The sequence below is a fragment of the Dermochelys coriacea genome, chromosome 2 (assembly GCF_009764565.3).
Source record: "Dermochelys coriacea isolate rDerCor1 chromosome 2, rDerCor1.pri.v4, whole genome shotgun sequence".
Lineage (NCBI taxonomy): Eukaryota > Metazoa > Chordata > Testudines > Dermochelyidae > Dermochelys > Dermochelys coriacea.
Window position 1 is genome coordinate 224,847,987 of NC_050069.1, and position 17,649 is coordinate 224,865,635.

The 17,649-nt window shown below is 38.0% G+C and overlaps 1 protein-coding gene across 3 annotated transcripts in view; it reads left to right on the top strand.

Moving 5' to 3' along the window:
- Positions 1-926: 926 nt before the first annotated feature.
- HEPACAM2 (HEPACAM family member 2) overlaps positions 927-17,649 on the top strand; it is a 34,802-nt gene continuing 18,079 nt past the window's right edge. For 2 of the 3 annotated variants that reach the window (XM_038388205.2, XM_038388207.2), the window contains exons 1-4: positions 947-1,126; positions 7,621-7,971; positions 8,957-9,241; positions 13,190-13,486. In XM_038388205.2, the coding sequence (XP_038244133.1) occupies positions 1,066-1,126; positions 7,621-7,971; positions 8,957-9,241; positions 13,190-13,486 (994 nt within the window). In that variant the 5' untranslated portion in view covers positions 947-1,065. Of the gene's footprint in view, positions 1,127-7,620; positions 7,972-8,956; positions 9,242-13,189; positions 13,487-17,649 lie in introns of all 3 variants that reach the window. The other variant, XM_038388206.2, reaches the window with a different exon arrangement.

Genomic DNA, 17,649 nt, shown 5'->3' on the forward strand with positions numbered 1-17,649 from the left:
TAGCCCAATATTTGAAAGATTTATTTGTGTCTGCCTAAGTGCTATCTAATGAAAACTTAATATTTTTATAACCACCTATGTAGGTGCAAATATTTGCTGTTGGAAATTATTGCACATGGAAGAGGGCAGAAAGGGGGTTGCCTTGGTTTGCAGCTGATTAGATTTGCACAGTGAGTGACAGCCTTGGATAAAATCCAGATTGTATATGAGCATTAATTTAAGATGCAATAAATTAATGCAGAACACATATTGACTGGCCGCTAGCTTGGCAGTCTGAGTAAGATTCACACTTTGGACAGAGGATTCTTTGTTAGGATATACCTCATAGACACCCAACCAAGACTTCACACACCCGTGGCTCAGAAAGGGATAAAAAAAACTCAGGGAATAAGGCCATCCCAAAATAAGCATTATTCTGTAATATTTTAAGGGAAATACAAAGATAATTGCAGAGCAACAATTGTTTGGAAGAGTGCATTTTACAATAGATCTATCTACAATCTTAACTCTTTTGTATGAATTTTTCATTTGCCTTTTTGGCTGAGATCCATTGTAAAAGGTGTTTAATATCTCATATGGCAGTGGATAGCAGAGATCCCACCATTGCAAGGGGCTCAGTGGGATGATCTAATAGATCTTTTCCATATCTGATTACTAGATTCTTATTTGAAGTTAGCGTATGTATCTAGCAGGTTGGTGGTTTTTGACTGTAGCTAATTATATATGGCATAAATACCTATATAAATTTTACTCACATTAATTTTTATGAAAGCAGAGTGATTCATATTCTGTACCCCATTTATCACACTCCATATTTGCTGTGAATATACCAGGGCAATAATATGATAGAGTCACACGCAATGAAGATGTTGCGTATTAAGCTAACAGGTGTTCCCACTCCCTGTGTCCTTGGTATAAACATATTCAAATCACACAAGGCAGTAGACAGGATAGGGTCTGTTAACTCATTGCTGATTTCCCTGGCAAATAAACCAGCAGCTGCTGGACCAAGCCCTGACTTAGCACGGAGAAGAAGGTGATATTTGCAAGGGACAGGATGCTTTCATGGAGCCCTTTAGCAACACATTTTGTGACTTACAGTGCAATATATATTTTCTGCTTTTAGGTAAGATACAGTATGTATTATTATGGTTGTTAATTTTTCATTCTGGATATATGGTTCATTTTTAATACTTAAAAAAATTAATGGAATTTCTATGTTAAATTGTCAGATTTTTTTTAAATCAGCCTAGAAGTTTGTTACCCAATAGTACATCTTGTTATAGTAAGAAAAGCAGAAAGTCTGTAGACTAAGTACTGTACAATACATTATACTTTCTTTTTAATGACTGCACCACAAAGATGAAAATAATAAGCTCTCACTAGGACCAATCTTGCAAACCTTTACTAATTTGAGTAAGGATTTACCATGAGTAAAGGTTAGCAGGGTGAGGTCAAGGTTTAGCATGGCAGTTGTTGCTATTATCTGTTCAAAAACATGTTTGGAAAGTGGCTTTATTTTGCTTGACAGTGAAGGTAGTGTTTTTAATCCCTCCATATAATACTTGATTGTAAATATTTAAAATTGAGACTGCACAATTTAAACATATTTTGGCATGGTATTTTGATTAGGGAAGTTCCTGACCAAAAAAAAAAAATCCTCCCCAGGTAACTGAGGGAAAGATTTCACAGAAAATTGGATCTCAAGGAAATATCTTGTAGTTTGACTTTTTTTGCACTCGTAGGTTTTACATCCTAAAGAATAGGATTCTTTTTTTTCTAATATTTAACATTTAGCATAAGTATGTTTTTATTTTTGGTATAAAAGAAAAATAAAATATTTTTGCTATTAAAGCTGAAGAGGTTTGTAACAACCACTATCAAAAGCTCTAACTTTGTCACTTGGTGAACTGGAGAATGTATTACCATTAGTAATACCTTCTGTTCAGTATCTTGGGTGTTACTTTTGTAAGCAGATATTTGTCAACCATGCATTTTGGATAAAATTGGATGTCCAATGTACTTCCATAAGAGTCTGTTGTGATTAGATATTAGATAAAATTCTACTTTAATCTCTCCAACAATTCTTCTACAGCTTTTTAGAATTAACTTCTGCTTTATTTAGATGTTTATGTGATTCCAGCAGAAGGAATATGTAACATTACAAGAGTATTGTATCTTCATGTAATCTAAGTATAAGGGATATTTGCTTTACATTGCTTTCTTATATCTTTGTGAACTCAATATACTGTAGACTATTTTGCTAGATTTCATCAGTCAACATTTGGAGTGAAGGAGAATTTGTGTCAGGTCTGCAGATTTGTACCCACAAAGTTCTGCTCTCCCAGTACCATTGCGCCATCAAAATTAAGATTATTGGTTTGAGTTTTTTTAAATAACACCCATATTTTAGGTGAATACAAAAAGCTGATATTTCTTATTGGCTGTTCTATCTGTATTAATGCATACCATACATTCTCAGATACAGACCTTTATAAGCTTCCTCATATGTTAATTGCCTTTTTTATCAGTACAAGGGTCAAATTTTCCTGCCCTGGAGGCCATGATCCAAAGCCCACTGAATACCATGTCAGCCTTTCCAATTACTTTAGTGGGCTTTGGCTCAGATACTAGTCAAGCCAAACTCCTATGGAAGTCAAAAGACATTTTGCTCTAGGAATTTGGCAGAATCTGCAGAATTTGGCCCTATAAACAGAATGTGTAAACAATGTGCTCTCGCTCTCTCTGACCCAAATGACCAAGCATTTGGATGTTTTTCTAAAATATATGTGCTCAGAATTATTTGGGGGAAATTCTGTAGCTTATGCTGTACACAAGGTCATACTAGATGATCATAATTTTCTCTTCTGGTCTTGGAATCCATGGATTTATGAATGTGTATTCACTCCTGGCATCATAAATACTAGGGGTCTGACACTCCACTGCTTTGCACCATGTAAATGCATTTACCTTTTTTCAGAATGGGTGTAAAAATGATCCATTGAGAACTGGTAGCCTTTTAATCACACTTTGCACAGGATGCAAAGCAGTTGAGAAACAGACCTAGTTTTTTTTATGATGATAAAGTGATTAGTGCTTTCGAATCCAGAGAACAATGAAACCTCCCTAGGTAGGCTTCCGTTTATGCAGTCAACTCAGAATATGAAGTCATGGTTTTTATTTAAACTAAAGCTGCATACTTTGTTTTCTGTCAACAATGATTCTGTTGTGCTTGCCAATACTTTGAATAGTGATATGGAAGCAAAACATAGATTGCTTTGAGTTCCAGATGGAGGTCACTTTGGTAAAACCGAACGTGTTGACAGTCAATACAGAAAAGCTGGTTTTAAGAGGTCTGTGTTGCTGGAAAAATGCATGCATTATTTAGCAAGCTATACATAGCAATATGTTTAAGTTTGGAATATTCTTGATGACTGCATGAGGTAAAATTTCGTGGCTCTGTAGAACAAGGACATTTTAAAAATATTTCCTTTTATGCATCTACATTTTATGATGCATTCCAGGAGTTTCATAAAGATATCTGCCATATCACAGGCAGGAACAAAATTAAAACTAGTGCATGCTAGTGACTGATTAAACAGACAACCAAGATTTTCAAAAATGATTACTTAAAGTCAGGCTTTAAGTCAGTTTTAGGTGTCTATGGCTATATCTATGCAGTAGCTGGGACATGTAATTCCCCGCTCAGGTAGACATACATGGGCTAGCTCTGCTCAAGCTAGCACCTAAAAATAGCAGTATTGCCATGGCAGCACAAGCGGTGATTTGGGCTAGCCACCTGAATACAATCCTGCCTAAGCCCCCTCGAGGGATGTACATGGGTGGTTAGCCTGAGCCATCATCTGTGCTGCCATGGCCATGCTGTTGTTTTTAAGTGCTCACTCAAGCAAAGACAGCATGTGTGTGTCTACCCACGCTGGGAATTACACCACCCAGCTGTAGTATAGATGTACACTATAAAATAAGTAGCCTGGTTTTTAAAAATGCCGAGTATCCAGCAATCCAATTGACTTTAATAGGAGCTATTCAGAGCTTCAACACTTTTGAAATTCAGGCCATCTATTTAAGCACCACTTATTAATTGAAGGGATTTAGAAACCTGAACTTAAGCAATTTTTTAAAATCTTGGCCAACTTCCATATTTAGTACTGTAACTCCAAGCCCCTGGAGAACCATTTTTCCACACTGGAGGTATTTCACCGATCAAACATACCATCATTATTGTGAACAATAGTATATTATTCCTGGGATTCACCTAATATAAGTGATGAGTAAGCATCAAAGTGACTTAGGAACTGAATTCCCATTGACTTTTAATGGAATTTAGGTTCCTAAATTACTTAGGCATTTTTGGAAATTTTGCCTATCTTCAACAAAAGGTCAAACAAAATGTCACTTGAATCTTTGGGGACATGTTAACTGCAGACTTAATGGGACTTTTGCCTGATGGGAACATCAATAAGAAATTAATAAAGATTTGGTCCATTGACTTCAATTCAACATAATATTTAGTAGCTCTTTAAATATGATAGGGTAACAACAATGTAAAGTTGTTGTTGATCATAATAAGATTCTGTTGCTTTAATTTAATTAGAAGTATAAATGTTTGAAATGGCTCTAATATTTCAGACTGTACTCTGATGAAGTGTTGATCTCTATTTTTACAAAGCCAAGAGTCACCCAGCATTGCTCCGTAAAACATTAATCTTTGGCAAAACAACTTGTCTGATAACTTCTCCAGTCCTCACTTCACCATGACCATGCAGAAGTTCCCACACACCGTTCCCACACCTGATCAAATCATCAGAGCATACTTTGAGAGAACAGTAAATTTTGCATTTAGCCTGTGAGAGCTCCACCCTAACAGACTATCTCCCTGCAGCCCTTTGTCTTGAAAATGAAAACAAATGTTCTCTCCTTAATCTCCTCTCTGCTTTGCTAATGGGTATTCCTCAACTGTGGCTCAGTGTTCCACAAACTGATCTAAGGAGCCACTTTTCTCCATGAATTAACTGTGGACAAGTTCAAGATCACCTGTTATCTCTGTCCATGCCTCTCTTTGTACTCCAATACTAATAGGATTTTCACTCAGAAGTCTCTTATTTTCCTTTGTTCTACATAAAAAGTCTTTATAACCCAGTTCTGGGGATGGCCTTTGGAGCAATCTTCCACTTCTCAGGGTAAACACACACCTCCCACCCAGTTGTGGGATGAGGAGTCTGAGGAGTGGAGACTGGGAATGGCTAGGTGAGGGGAATGTAGGGTTACCATACATCCGTATTTTCCCCGGACATGTCCGGCTTTTTGGTTCTTAAATTGCCATCGGGAGGAATTTTTAGATATCTAAAAACATCCGGGATTTTGCCATTCTTATTTTTCCCCAAAGAAGAGTTGATCATTCAAGAAAGAGAGTGAATGTTGATCACTCGAGAGAATGCCTGCTTTTCCCCCCTAGCTCCCAGCGCTTGTGCCACGAAACAGCTGTTTCACGTGGGAGGGAGGTGGGGGAATGTGATGTGCTCAGGGGAGGAGGTGGGGCCAGGGTGGAGATTTGGGGAAGGGGTTGGAATGGGGGAGGGGAAGGGGTGGAGTTGGGGCAGGGCCAGGGGCAGGGGGGCGCGAGAAAATACCCTACCCCCCTGTGGAGTGTCCTCTTTTTTTAATGTTCAAATATGGTAACCCTAGGGGAATGGGATGGGGACAAGGAGCCAGGAAGAGAAAGAGACAGGACTGAGGTAGCAACAGGTTGGAAGGAAAAGGGCAGAAGGGATCAAGCTTGAGGGAAATGGGCAGAAGAGTGTGTGCCCCCAGAGCACACTCCCCTCCAGAGCCAGGAATGGAATCCAAGATTCCTGAGCTCACCATTCCTCTGCAGTTAGCCACAGTCTGTGAAACCCAGTGACAAAGTGTCTCATCACCTCTAGTGCTGATCCACAGAGAGGGTGACAAACTACTACTATTATCAGTTACTCCTTTAGCTCAAGTGGCAGAGGTGGATGCATAGCTCTCTGGCGGATCTAAACATTCCAACCCTGCTGATCACCACATGAGTGTCCCAGGGAGTGTCCTTGTTTGGTGAAGGCCACCCAAATACCCTGAGAGAACCTGCTTCAATGCAGATATAAAATCCCCTCTAACCACACACCCCTAGTTGTCACCTACCACCCCACAGTGGAACCCATATAGGTTATCACCAAACAATTACAACTCATACTTGATGGGGACCTCATCCTGAAAGAAATCTTTCCTGAGCCCCCACTTCGGGCCTTCAACCAACCTCTCCAAGCCGATCATCAGAAGAAAGCTCCCTATAGATCAGGACACATCAACTCAAAGCAGCACCAGATGCTGCCAGAACAACAGATGCAAAACCTGCAGACATATCTTCACTGCTACAATGATCAACACCCCCTCCCAACACATCTTTCAAGATCCATGAGTCCTACACATGCCTTTCACAACATGTGATGTACCTCATCCAGTGCATAAATGCCCCAATAGCAACTATCTGGGTGAAACCAGACAATCACTAAACTCTCAAATGAATACAAAGAGAAAAATGATAAAAGACAAAAACACCTCATCATTGTTCAAAAAACAATCACTCTCTATCTGACCTATCAGTCCTCATCATCAAAATAAACCTGCACAATACTTTGAAAAGATGAGCTTGGGAACTTATAGTCATAACTTTGTTAGACACTAAAAATCATGGACTGAATCAAGACACTGGATTTATGGTTTATTACAACAGTCTATAACCCACTAACAACCCCTCCCAGTTGCTCCCTCCTCACCCCCCTTCCTTTCCTCCCTATGACTGGAGGAAACCACTTTACCTTGAATCGTCCCTTGAAATATGTGTTAACTACTCCTACGAAACAATCTGTTCAAATCTTGTATTTGGCAGTGACACTTTGAGTTAGGCCAGGTCTACATTACAGACCTATATCGGTATAACTGTGTCACTCAGGGATGTGGAAAATCCACACCCCTGAGTGATATAGTTATACCAACCTTAACCCCCCATGTAGACAGCGCTATGTCGACAGCAGGGCGTCTCCACCTCTTGCAGAGGTGAATTTACTACACTGACAGGAGAGCTCTTAAGAACCAATGCAGCGTTTTAAGTGTAGATCTGTCCTTAGTTTCCCAGACTTAAAAAAGAGCACTGCATAAGCTCAAAAGCTTCTCTCACTCATCAAAAGAATTTGGTCCAATAAAAGATATTGTCTCACCCACTTTGTCTCACAAATATTTGGAACATTTTCAACAAAGGAAATTATTACAAACACAATAACCTTAGAACTCCATTTCTAAGATTTGTCAAACTTTTAAAAAATATCCTAGCCTAGGATGAGAAGTGACATCTAATTTAAGGCAAATCAGTGTTATTTTGTATAAGATTGAAGAAATGGTTTGAAAATCACGCTATAAAATCTGATCCAACTCTAGCTGACGTCAATACCAGTCTTTCTATTTGCATCAGTGGGAGTTGGATCAGTACCATTTTGAGAACACAACAACCACAGCTCCATAAGAGTTTCCATTTAGAATTTCCAGTGCTCCTAGTTTTGTTTTCTTTCCATTTTTATGCAGGTATTTGTTCTGCACTAAGGCTGACGGTACCATCACATACTATACATGGCATTGAAGGACAACCACTCCATCTTACAGTTGACTACAATTTCAACACTACAGCTTCTGAAATCCAGATAATATGGCTATTTGAGAAACCTCAGAGTATCCCCAAATATTTACTCGGCTCTGTGAATCAGTCAGTAGTACCTGACCTGGAATATAAACACAAGTTTACCCTCATACCACCTAATGCATCTTTGATGATCAATCCATTACATGTCACTGATGAAGGCAATTACATTGTAAAAGTCAATGTCCATGGAAATGGGACAATATCAGCCAATCAAAAGATTCAAGTCACTGTTGATGGTAAGTCAATAAAATACTGTATTTTAGTGCTGCAAATAAAATTACAACTTTTGTGAAGTTTTTAATCACCTGGAATCCAGCTACAGATCTGTGTAATTCAGTCTGGCTGTGCATGAATAAATCAACTCACTGAAGTCATTTTATGCTTATTTTCAAACCTGCAATGGTTAATTATTCAACAAATTTTATTTATTGATTGGTGCCTTATTAATCCTGGGAGTATATTAAACTGGGTTTGTAGGCATCATATAACTACTACGAAATATAATTAATTATAGTGATCTCAAGAAATAATCTGTTTTCATAAGGCCCAGTTCTGCCACCCTTACTCATCTTGAGGCTACATTCACTTTTGCATGAGCTTTTTTCTGTACCTGGAAACCTGACTTTGAGAAAATTCTGGAGGCAGCTGCCTGCTCAGGATTTCATGCTGTCTAGATGCTGGAGGGTGGTAGGCAGGAGGCCCCAAACCCAATAAAGAAGATAATATGGTTTGAGGGCAAGTTTGGCCCTAAATAGAGGCTCATGTGGTTCGCTTTCATCAAGTGGTTCATTTTCTCTAGATCAATAGGTAGATATGAATATGGATCTGTTCTTCTCCTACATATGTCACTTCCATTCATGTGAGTGGGAGTTATACATGCACAGAGAAAGAAGAGCAGGAAATAGAAAAATGCATGCAGCATGAACTTAATTAATTCTTCTGTCTAATTAAAATGGAATATTTGTTTCCAGCCATTGTGTCATAACCTCAGCTAGTGTAAGTCATCCTAGCTCTAGTGAAGTTACTGGAAGTATGCCCATTTGGACCAGCTAAGGATAGGACCCTTTGTTTTTCATTTTTAACAGTATAAAATTTGAAATCTAAGTACTTTCTTAAAAGGATGACAAATGCCATTTATATCACCTGGGCAGTAAATGACATATTCTCCTAATATAAATGGCAAATCTTATTTATAACTGTTTATATCTATTTAACTTACAGTTCCTGTCACAAAGCCAGTTGTACAAACTGAACCTTCTTCGGGAGTAGTGGAGTATGTGGGGAACATGACGTTAACCTGTACTGTTAGAAAAGGTACAAGGGTAGATTACCAGTGGATGAAAAATGGGAAACCTATGCATGCCAGTTCTAGTTACACCTTTTCCTCAAACAATGACACACTTTTAATTGTCCCTGTCATGAAAGAAGACATTGGGAATTACAGCTGTTTGGCAACCAATCCTGTGAGCACGATGGAAAGTGAGATAATTGCACCAACTATATTTTGTGAGTATATAAAATATTCATGCATACTTTTGTCTAAATGAGCTTCCTGGAGAGAGAACCTCTGACAATGGAATGGGCACAAAGCAGTTGATTCAAGTTTATATTTTGGCTTTCACTTACAGTAGATTGGTCTTTAACGGTTCAGCTATACCCTCTCCATGATGATATAATGTAGAACTTGCTAAACTTTATGTAGTTGTTAAAGATCAGCTTGAGCTGCAGAATTGAGGTTGGGATTTCAGATTCCTCAAAGTGTAGAGTTCTTCAAATCGATGGGTTTTGCTCAGCCCATTATAATAAGAGGGGCTGGCCACAAAATTTAGACATAGATCCAAGTTCAGATTTCTAGCTCCCACAAAGTTAATGGGTGTTTGGATCTCAGGTTTTGGTTCAGACCATCTCTAATAGTTATCATTACCTTTTACGATGTCTATAGCATTATTGATGTGCATAGTGCTTCACAAGCATATGTAAAAAAATAAAGAGACTTGATTCTGATTTAACTTACGTTACTTTCACACTGATGTAACTCCACTGACTTTAAAGGCATAACTCCTGATTTACATTGGTGTAAATGAACAAAGTTTCAGGCCCAAAGTCCCTCTCCTGAAGGTCTAACACTCAAGGTTTCTGATGCTGCAAATAAACATGCTTAACTTTATGCCTGTGAGTAATCCCCTTTGACTGAAAGGGAATGTTCATGTGCATAAACGTTAAGCATGTGCATATTAGCAGGATCAGGGCCTAGAGTATACCTGTAATGGCATGACAAAAAATGACAACAGATCATGTTGGACAAGGAATAATGCACTAAAGTTATGCAGTTGATTAGATAATGGCAAAACTATGACTGATAAAGGACCCTGGTATGAAATGTTCTACTTAAAAAAAATGTTTAAACTGAGTCTAAGCAAACCCATTGATTTTCAAGGTGTTGGATGCATATTCCAAAACAGCATGAGAAAACTGGTAAAATTCATCAAATATGGAGTTTATGGATGAAATGAGTTATGGGAAACATCACTCTAGCTAAACCCCAATCAAAATATTAGAGCAATTGCATTTTGAACCTGACAAAAGGCACTTACACTTCTCTGAGATGAAGATGAAGGAGCTGGAGGTAGCTGTTCCATTATGGAGGAATAGAGCTTCCTCACATACCAAGCAGAGTACCCAAGGTGGTAGGCTGTAAAGACAAAGAACCAATCCTGGCTCTTTAATAATTTCTGTTCTGAGGGGAAAAACAGCTTGTCTATTTATCTCCACTGTGCTCTTTGCCTGTGCCTGTACTTCTGAAGGTGGTGCCCGTACCACTTTTCGGACCTTGATGAGAAATGAATGGTACATACCCATTGAACAGGGAGATAACAAAACACTGGGACAAGGCCCAGAACCACTATATTCAGGGATGTCCTGACAACCTTCCTACACCAATGCAATAACACCAGTTCAATGAGTCATGGGCTTTAATGTTCTATGAATGTAAAATATCATCCATGCAGCACTTTCCTATATGCTGGGCTTTATTTCAGAATCAGGTGGCATCTTGGTTCTCTTGTCGGTGTGAGAGTGGGTTGAAAAACAAAAACTGATTTTCATGGGGAAAAAAATGAAATTCCAAAGTGACTTTATGTCAAAGTGTTTGAAAGAGATTTATTTTTTATTAGCTGATTTTTTTTCAATTTTAAAAATATTTTGTTTTCCAGTTTTTTCTCAAAAACATTACTAAACATGTTATTAAAAAATTTCATTTACCAAAAACTTGGTTTTATTTTTGCTCTGCTGAGATAAAATTTTGCAAAATTCTAAATCTTGAGCCAATGGCTAAGAAAGACCAATATTCTTGTACTACTTCCCATGCTCTAATTAGCGGTCAAACTCAGTGAGTTATGTTTTCAAGTCAGGTAATTCAGACTAACCTCTCTCTGCCAGTAGTTCACAAATTTTTTGTGTTTGAGTTAGCAGTTGTCAATATCAATCCAGTACAGGCCTCAGGGTCTATATGCTCCATATGCCATTGCTGCGGGGGAGTTACTGTGTGTGATAAAAAAGGTCACTCACAGTAAATACCTGCCATCTGCTCAGAAACTAGATGGATAACAGTCTCATGGTGATATGAGCAATTGGAAGTGTTCCCACAGAGTAGTAAATTGTTACTAAGAACAGGTGATTTATTATTGTACAAGTCATTTAGTAAACAGGCTTCACTGAAACATGAGACTCATTTCTGATGAGAACGATACTGGAAAAGAGAAGTGGAGAATGTAGGATCCCAGGAAGGAATGATTCTGCTGTTGCACTCAGAATCAAAAAGGTTCTTTATTTTGATCATCCCTATTCATTAGCATTATTTGATTTGTCTATTAATTGTAATAATAATACATCACAAAGCACTTAACAGTTAAATAGCTTCATTCAGAAATAAATCTATACAACACTGGGAGAGAATTTATTAGTCTGGTGGTGTGGCTGCTGCAGCAGAAACTGCTGACCTATGTGGGAAATCTGAGTTCAAGAGATCAATTGTAGAGTCCTGCAAATTTGCGGATATCCGCTTATATCCACAAATATCCGCAGACCGTGTTTACGGATCGGATGTGGATACAAATTTTATATCTGTGCAGGGCTCTATAAATTGAGATTTCCTTCTACTGGGCTTGTGAGAAACTGTTAGAACAAATTTAGACCTAGACAGAAGTTTCTGATTCCTCTGTTTCCGACAATCTCCAAATGGAGCAAGGGGGACAAGGGCCTTTAAATGGAAACTATGTTTGGAAGAATTTAAAGCCCAAGGCAGTGAGAGTAATGGGTTGGGTGAGAACTACTGAATGGTTTCAAAAAGCAAAAAAGCAAGTTCATTCTTAAAATTAGTAGATTTTGAATAAAGAAAAGGAGTACTTGTGGCACCTTAGAGACTAACAAATTTATTAGAGCATAAGCTTTCGTGAGCTACAGCTCACTTCATCGGATGCATTTGGTGGAAAAAAATGTTTTGCTTTGCATTTAAAAAAGAAGTTGTCTTTGAGCCTGACCCAATAACAAAAAAAGCTCTATGGTCTTCTGATCCCTGAAAAGGTGCCTATGCCGGGTTACTGGAAATCTCCCCTGGCCCAGGGGAAAGCTCACTAAGAATGGAAACCCAGGAACTAAAAGATGAACACAGCAAAAGTCAGGGGGATGAGAGGAAGGTTAACATGTGCTTTAAGTATCATTTATGAAAAACAACTGTCTGAAGTTATGTAAGACACACCTTGCTGTGTCTTACTAAGGGGAGGATAGTTCCATAAGCAAGTATTGTGTGGTAAGTACCAATTTACATAGGTATATTTCAGTGCAATTTTACTGATCTTTATGTGTAAACAGAGATAAGCTATGCCAGTAACCTTGGCATTTAAGTATAAAGAGTCCAATTCACCTTTGTACAGACAGCCAGAAGAAGGCCCACTGCTTCATTACACTACCTTACCTATGCTGCTTCAGTCCCACTAAAGTTTTTTGAGGGCTTTAAACATTGCATAGGCCTTGTGCTGAGTGTTTGGGTGAATTTCACCCAAACAGATCAATATTACGTGAGTGTTTTCTGTGATAAGACTGGTATCAGAGTAGCAGCCGTGTTAGTCTGTATTCGCAAAAAGAAAAGTAGTACTTGTGGCACCTTAGAGACTAACAAATTTATTTGAGCATAAGCTTTCGTGAGCTACAGCTCACTTCATCGGACATTGTTCTAAGGTACCACAAGTACTCCTTTTCTTTTTGTGATAAGACTGTTACAAATCTATCTAAATAAGGACAGATTAAATTAATTGGAAGCCTTTTAATCAGAATAATTGAACCTAATGGCAGCCATTTTAAAGGTTAAGGCTGTACTTATCCTTGGAATTTTTAAGAGTTATTCTTTGATTTTAATTTTCTCCATTATGATCATTTTTGTTGTTCATATTAATGCAGATGGACCTTACGGACTTACAGTTAATTCAGATAAAGGGCTGAAAGTAGGGGAGGTGTTTACGGTTGACATAGGAGAAGCTATCCTATTTGATTGCTCAGCAGACTCAAATCCACCAAATACTTACTCCTGGATCCGAAGGGCTGACAATACTACAGACGTTATCAAATATGGACCCCATCTGGAAGTTGTATCTGAAAAAGTGGCCCAGACAACAGTAGATTATATGTGCTGTGCTTACAACAATGTGACTGGAAAACGGGACGAAACTCATTTCACAGTGATCATTACTTCTGTAGGTAAGAACATAAAATGTATAACATAACAAATGCTGATCTAGTATAACACATAAACACAGTACCAACCTAAGGGGAACAAAGCAACTGGAGTGCAAGCCAGGTGATGAATCAGTACACTGTCTTGATATTTTGAACTTCCCTGTCCTCAGCAAGAGGGTAGAGACCAGGGGTGAAATCTTGGCAATAGTGAAGTCAAAGGGAGTTTTGCCACTTACTTCAATAAGGTCAGGATTTCACCACAGTTGTATCTTGTAGTTGACTTGGTCCTTTGAGTAGAAATGCCACTGCTTTCTACCATAATAACCAATTCATGAAGCAGAATTAATACACATTTTTTAATTAATACACATCTCTGCTTGAGTGTCTTCAGTATAAATAAATCTGTTAGTCTTTAAGGTGCCACCAGACTCCTTGTTGTTTCAGTATAAGAAAGGAAGCTATATTGGGATAAATATAAAAATACACAAAAATACAGTGAGCTCTAAGGCTAGACTGCTAGCTTTGCATTGCCACATAGGGCACCTGGATTCTATTCCAAAGCCCACTTTCTCACTCCCTCTCTAAGCAGGGGCTGTGAGTGCTCTGCAGGCAGTATGACCAGCACATGGTATGATGCCTCTAGTCATTCAACAATGGCTGGAAAGGCCAATTAGGGACCAACAAACATGGGCATCAAAAGGGCCTCTGGGACTTGGTAGAACATACCTCTTAGTCTAGTGTGTGATGGTAATCCAAGCTATCTTTGCAGCAATACAAAGGTGTTGGTGAAACAATAGTTTCATTTCAAGATACATATGGAAATTATATTTTCCCATGTGTTCTTATGTAGATTTATTGCTAAGTACTGACATATGGAGTTTCTCCTTAACTTTCAATACGTGATAGATTTAGGTCCTATATAATACTATGCCAAAATTAAATGACTGAAAAGCAATTTTTTGTCAGAGAATCCCAATGAAAAGTAACTGTAAATGGTACGATGCTGCTGAAGTCTGTAATCGCCTTATCTACTGCCTTTTCATACTAATTAGAAAACATTTTCTGGGTTGTTAATAATTTAATTACTAAGGAACAATAGATTTTTTTCAGATAATGTGGCCATATTATTAATGTACAGCAACATGTCAGACTGCTGCCTTTAGAAAGTTTCACAAACCTGTTTTGCTGGTACCAGACAAAGAGCTCATATATTTAGTATTAAGATAAACAAGGACAGCAGTTGTCTATTGTTCAGATGGATTTAATGTAATCTTCACAAATGAAAGCTCCATGGCTTCAAACTCCCTAGCAGAAAAGAGGTTACAGGTTTTTCAGTGGAAATAATACAGTTTAAAATAAAACAATGTGATGACTAGAAGGGGGGAAATGCAAACAGAGCTGTGGTGTTCCATTAAGAATACAAATGGCATTTTTCCTGAAAGTGAAAGTAAACCAGGACTCCTGCAGTAACTGTGTGTATAAATAAACACACTCACAATCATGAGCAACAATTTTGAGATTTGTTTTTGAAGCCTGATAAAAAGCAAAGTCCACATGGTGAGTATTCTTTGTTTAGTTGTACTTAAAAAAAAAAGCAGATCTCCTTTGTTAAATTATCCCATGGCATTTTAAACCAATTTGGAGATAATCAGCTTTTTCCATTTTATACCATTCTTTCTGTTTCTGAAGATTTATTCCAGTAATACTAAACCCTGGATCCCAGGCTGCACTCCTTAATTCAGGTAAAATTCCCTTTAATTTCAGTGGGAATTCTGCCAGAGTGTGGCCTCAAAAGTATGCACACCCAGTGAATTTCTCCCTGGGGACCAAACTCTCAAGTCTTTAATGGTAATTTTACCTGATTAATGATTACTCTCCAAGGAAGATATTCTGTGTCCCCACTTCCCGACTACCCAAGACAGAGAGTCTGTGCAAAGTCTTACACAAACACTTAAACCCCAGTTAAGGCATTTACACAGAATTTAGATGTTTCAGAAGATCTTCAGCAGCTCCTTTGCAAGTAGGGCTGAAATTCACCTACAGAGTTTTGTACATATATGTCCAACTAAAATCAAGAGAACTAAAAAGAGAACAGTTATAAACAGTTCATCCGGTCAACTAAAGTGTTCTATTTTAGCCAAGAAGTGTTAGAGAGTTAGATTTTAAAATAAAGGCATCTAATTATGGACATGATTCTGCATGGTGCTGAGCACTAATTGCAAGACTACCTTGTAGGACTGAACCAAGATGGAATAACGTTAAATTTATGTTAACAGCACAGCTTTGTTTTCTACACAGATTTTGGTGATGCCTTGTAGGAATGAATTTTATTTGACTATAAAAATAAGTTACTCTTTTAAATGATCCTTTAAAGATTCATCTGTTTTCCCAGGCTTCTGGGTGAGGGAGAGCTTTGATTGGGAAAGAGGGGATTGATGGGGTGGAACTTTTTCTGGCTGGAATTGTGAAGGTTTGTTGTACATGTTTGGACTAATGCTCATATACTTCACCTTGTAACTGACCAAGGGTGAAATGCTGCCCTGTATAAAAGACCAGCCCCAGACAAATGTAACACTTGAAGTGGATTTACATGGTGCATAGATCTTGTGTTGCCCATCTATATAGGAATGGATGAATTTTACCCCTAAGCAGTATGAGAAGTTCAGGTAGAAACACACGTCAATAAATACTACAAATTTAAAGTTTCCATTATAGGGGAAACTGGTAATGACCAGCTTGTAGTGCAACTTTGTGTTTATGCATTATGGTATTGTCTTTAATTACATGATCAAATGCTACTTTTCCTACATGACCCCTGCCACCTGTAGGGCACAAGGGGAAAGAAACAAGGTGGTATGGGCAACCATAAATCTAGCAATTCCCAACTTTCATGTGCTTAACTTTGAAACCTAAATTTGGATCTTTTAACATAATTTTTGTTTCACACACACACACACATACACACACACACATAATCTGGTCATGATGTGCAGATAAGTCCCATTGGAAAAAGCTTGCTTTAGCGTGACAGCAACAGATATGAGCAAATGAAACAAAGATCAGCAGTACTAATATTAGGGAGTCATATAATTTAGCAGTTTGTGTGAGAATCTGATCAAAAACCTATCAATGATCTATAAATCCCAAAAATGAAGCACAGAGAGGTAAAGTGACATACCTTATAGCTACATAGTGGCAGAGTTGGGAATTAAACATCTCTCTCTTCCCTTCCAGCCCAAGGACCAATCTGCTGTACCTTCAGCATGTAATAAGCTAAAGAATTCCCACATCTGTACTAGCAGAAAGGAACTGCAACCCTCATACATGTAGAAAGCCCTGAAAACTAGAATTGATCAAATTATGAATTGTGACTACATTATCCAACAAATTTAGCCTATATTTCTGTTCCTGAATAGTTTGCAGACCCATCCTAAAATTACACATATTCCTGATTAACATGGACTCACAGAGTAGTTCATGCTAACAATTTTTTCCTTGTCTCATTTGGAAACTATTGACTTCAACTGTTTGTTATTTGTGATGTGATTAGTCACTTAAATCACATGATATTGTTTCAAATTCCTGACTGCAAGCTTGGAACTTTTTTTAACACTGAAGAATAGCAAATATCACGTCTAATAGTGCTACAGTTTATAAAACTGGAGTTTTGAGAACATTTCATTAATGCACCATCAGTCAACAGAATACTTCTGGATATGTAACCCATTGTTCAGTGTATGTCACACATTTTTCTCACGCCAGCTATGAGTGTGTCACAGTGGTCAGCTAGGAAACTTAATACTTTATCTCAAGCTGTAGCAACACATACCCTCAGCTCTGGAGATCTTGGTTCAGTCCCTAATGATGACTGATATGCTGTATTATTACAATTATACATAATATGACCCCAAAATATATCCATTAATCATTTTTTGTAATATTTGGCATGACTACTTGGAGCAATGCAGACCTGTTCCAAATCCACATTGGTTTCACTTCTCCCAGAGTCATTCTTTATTTTTGACTGGCACCCTTCAGTCTGGAAACAGTCTGCTAATTACTGTCATTATAATTCTTGACCCTATTAGCAATGCCAAAATGGAACCACTGCACTTTACAAGCTATGGCATATGGTTATCATGTTACTGTGTGTAATCAAACACATTTGCTGCTGTGTGATGCCA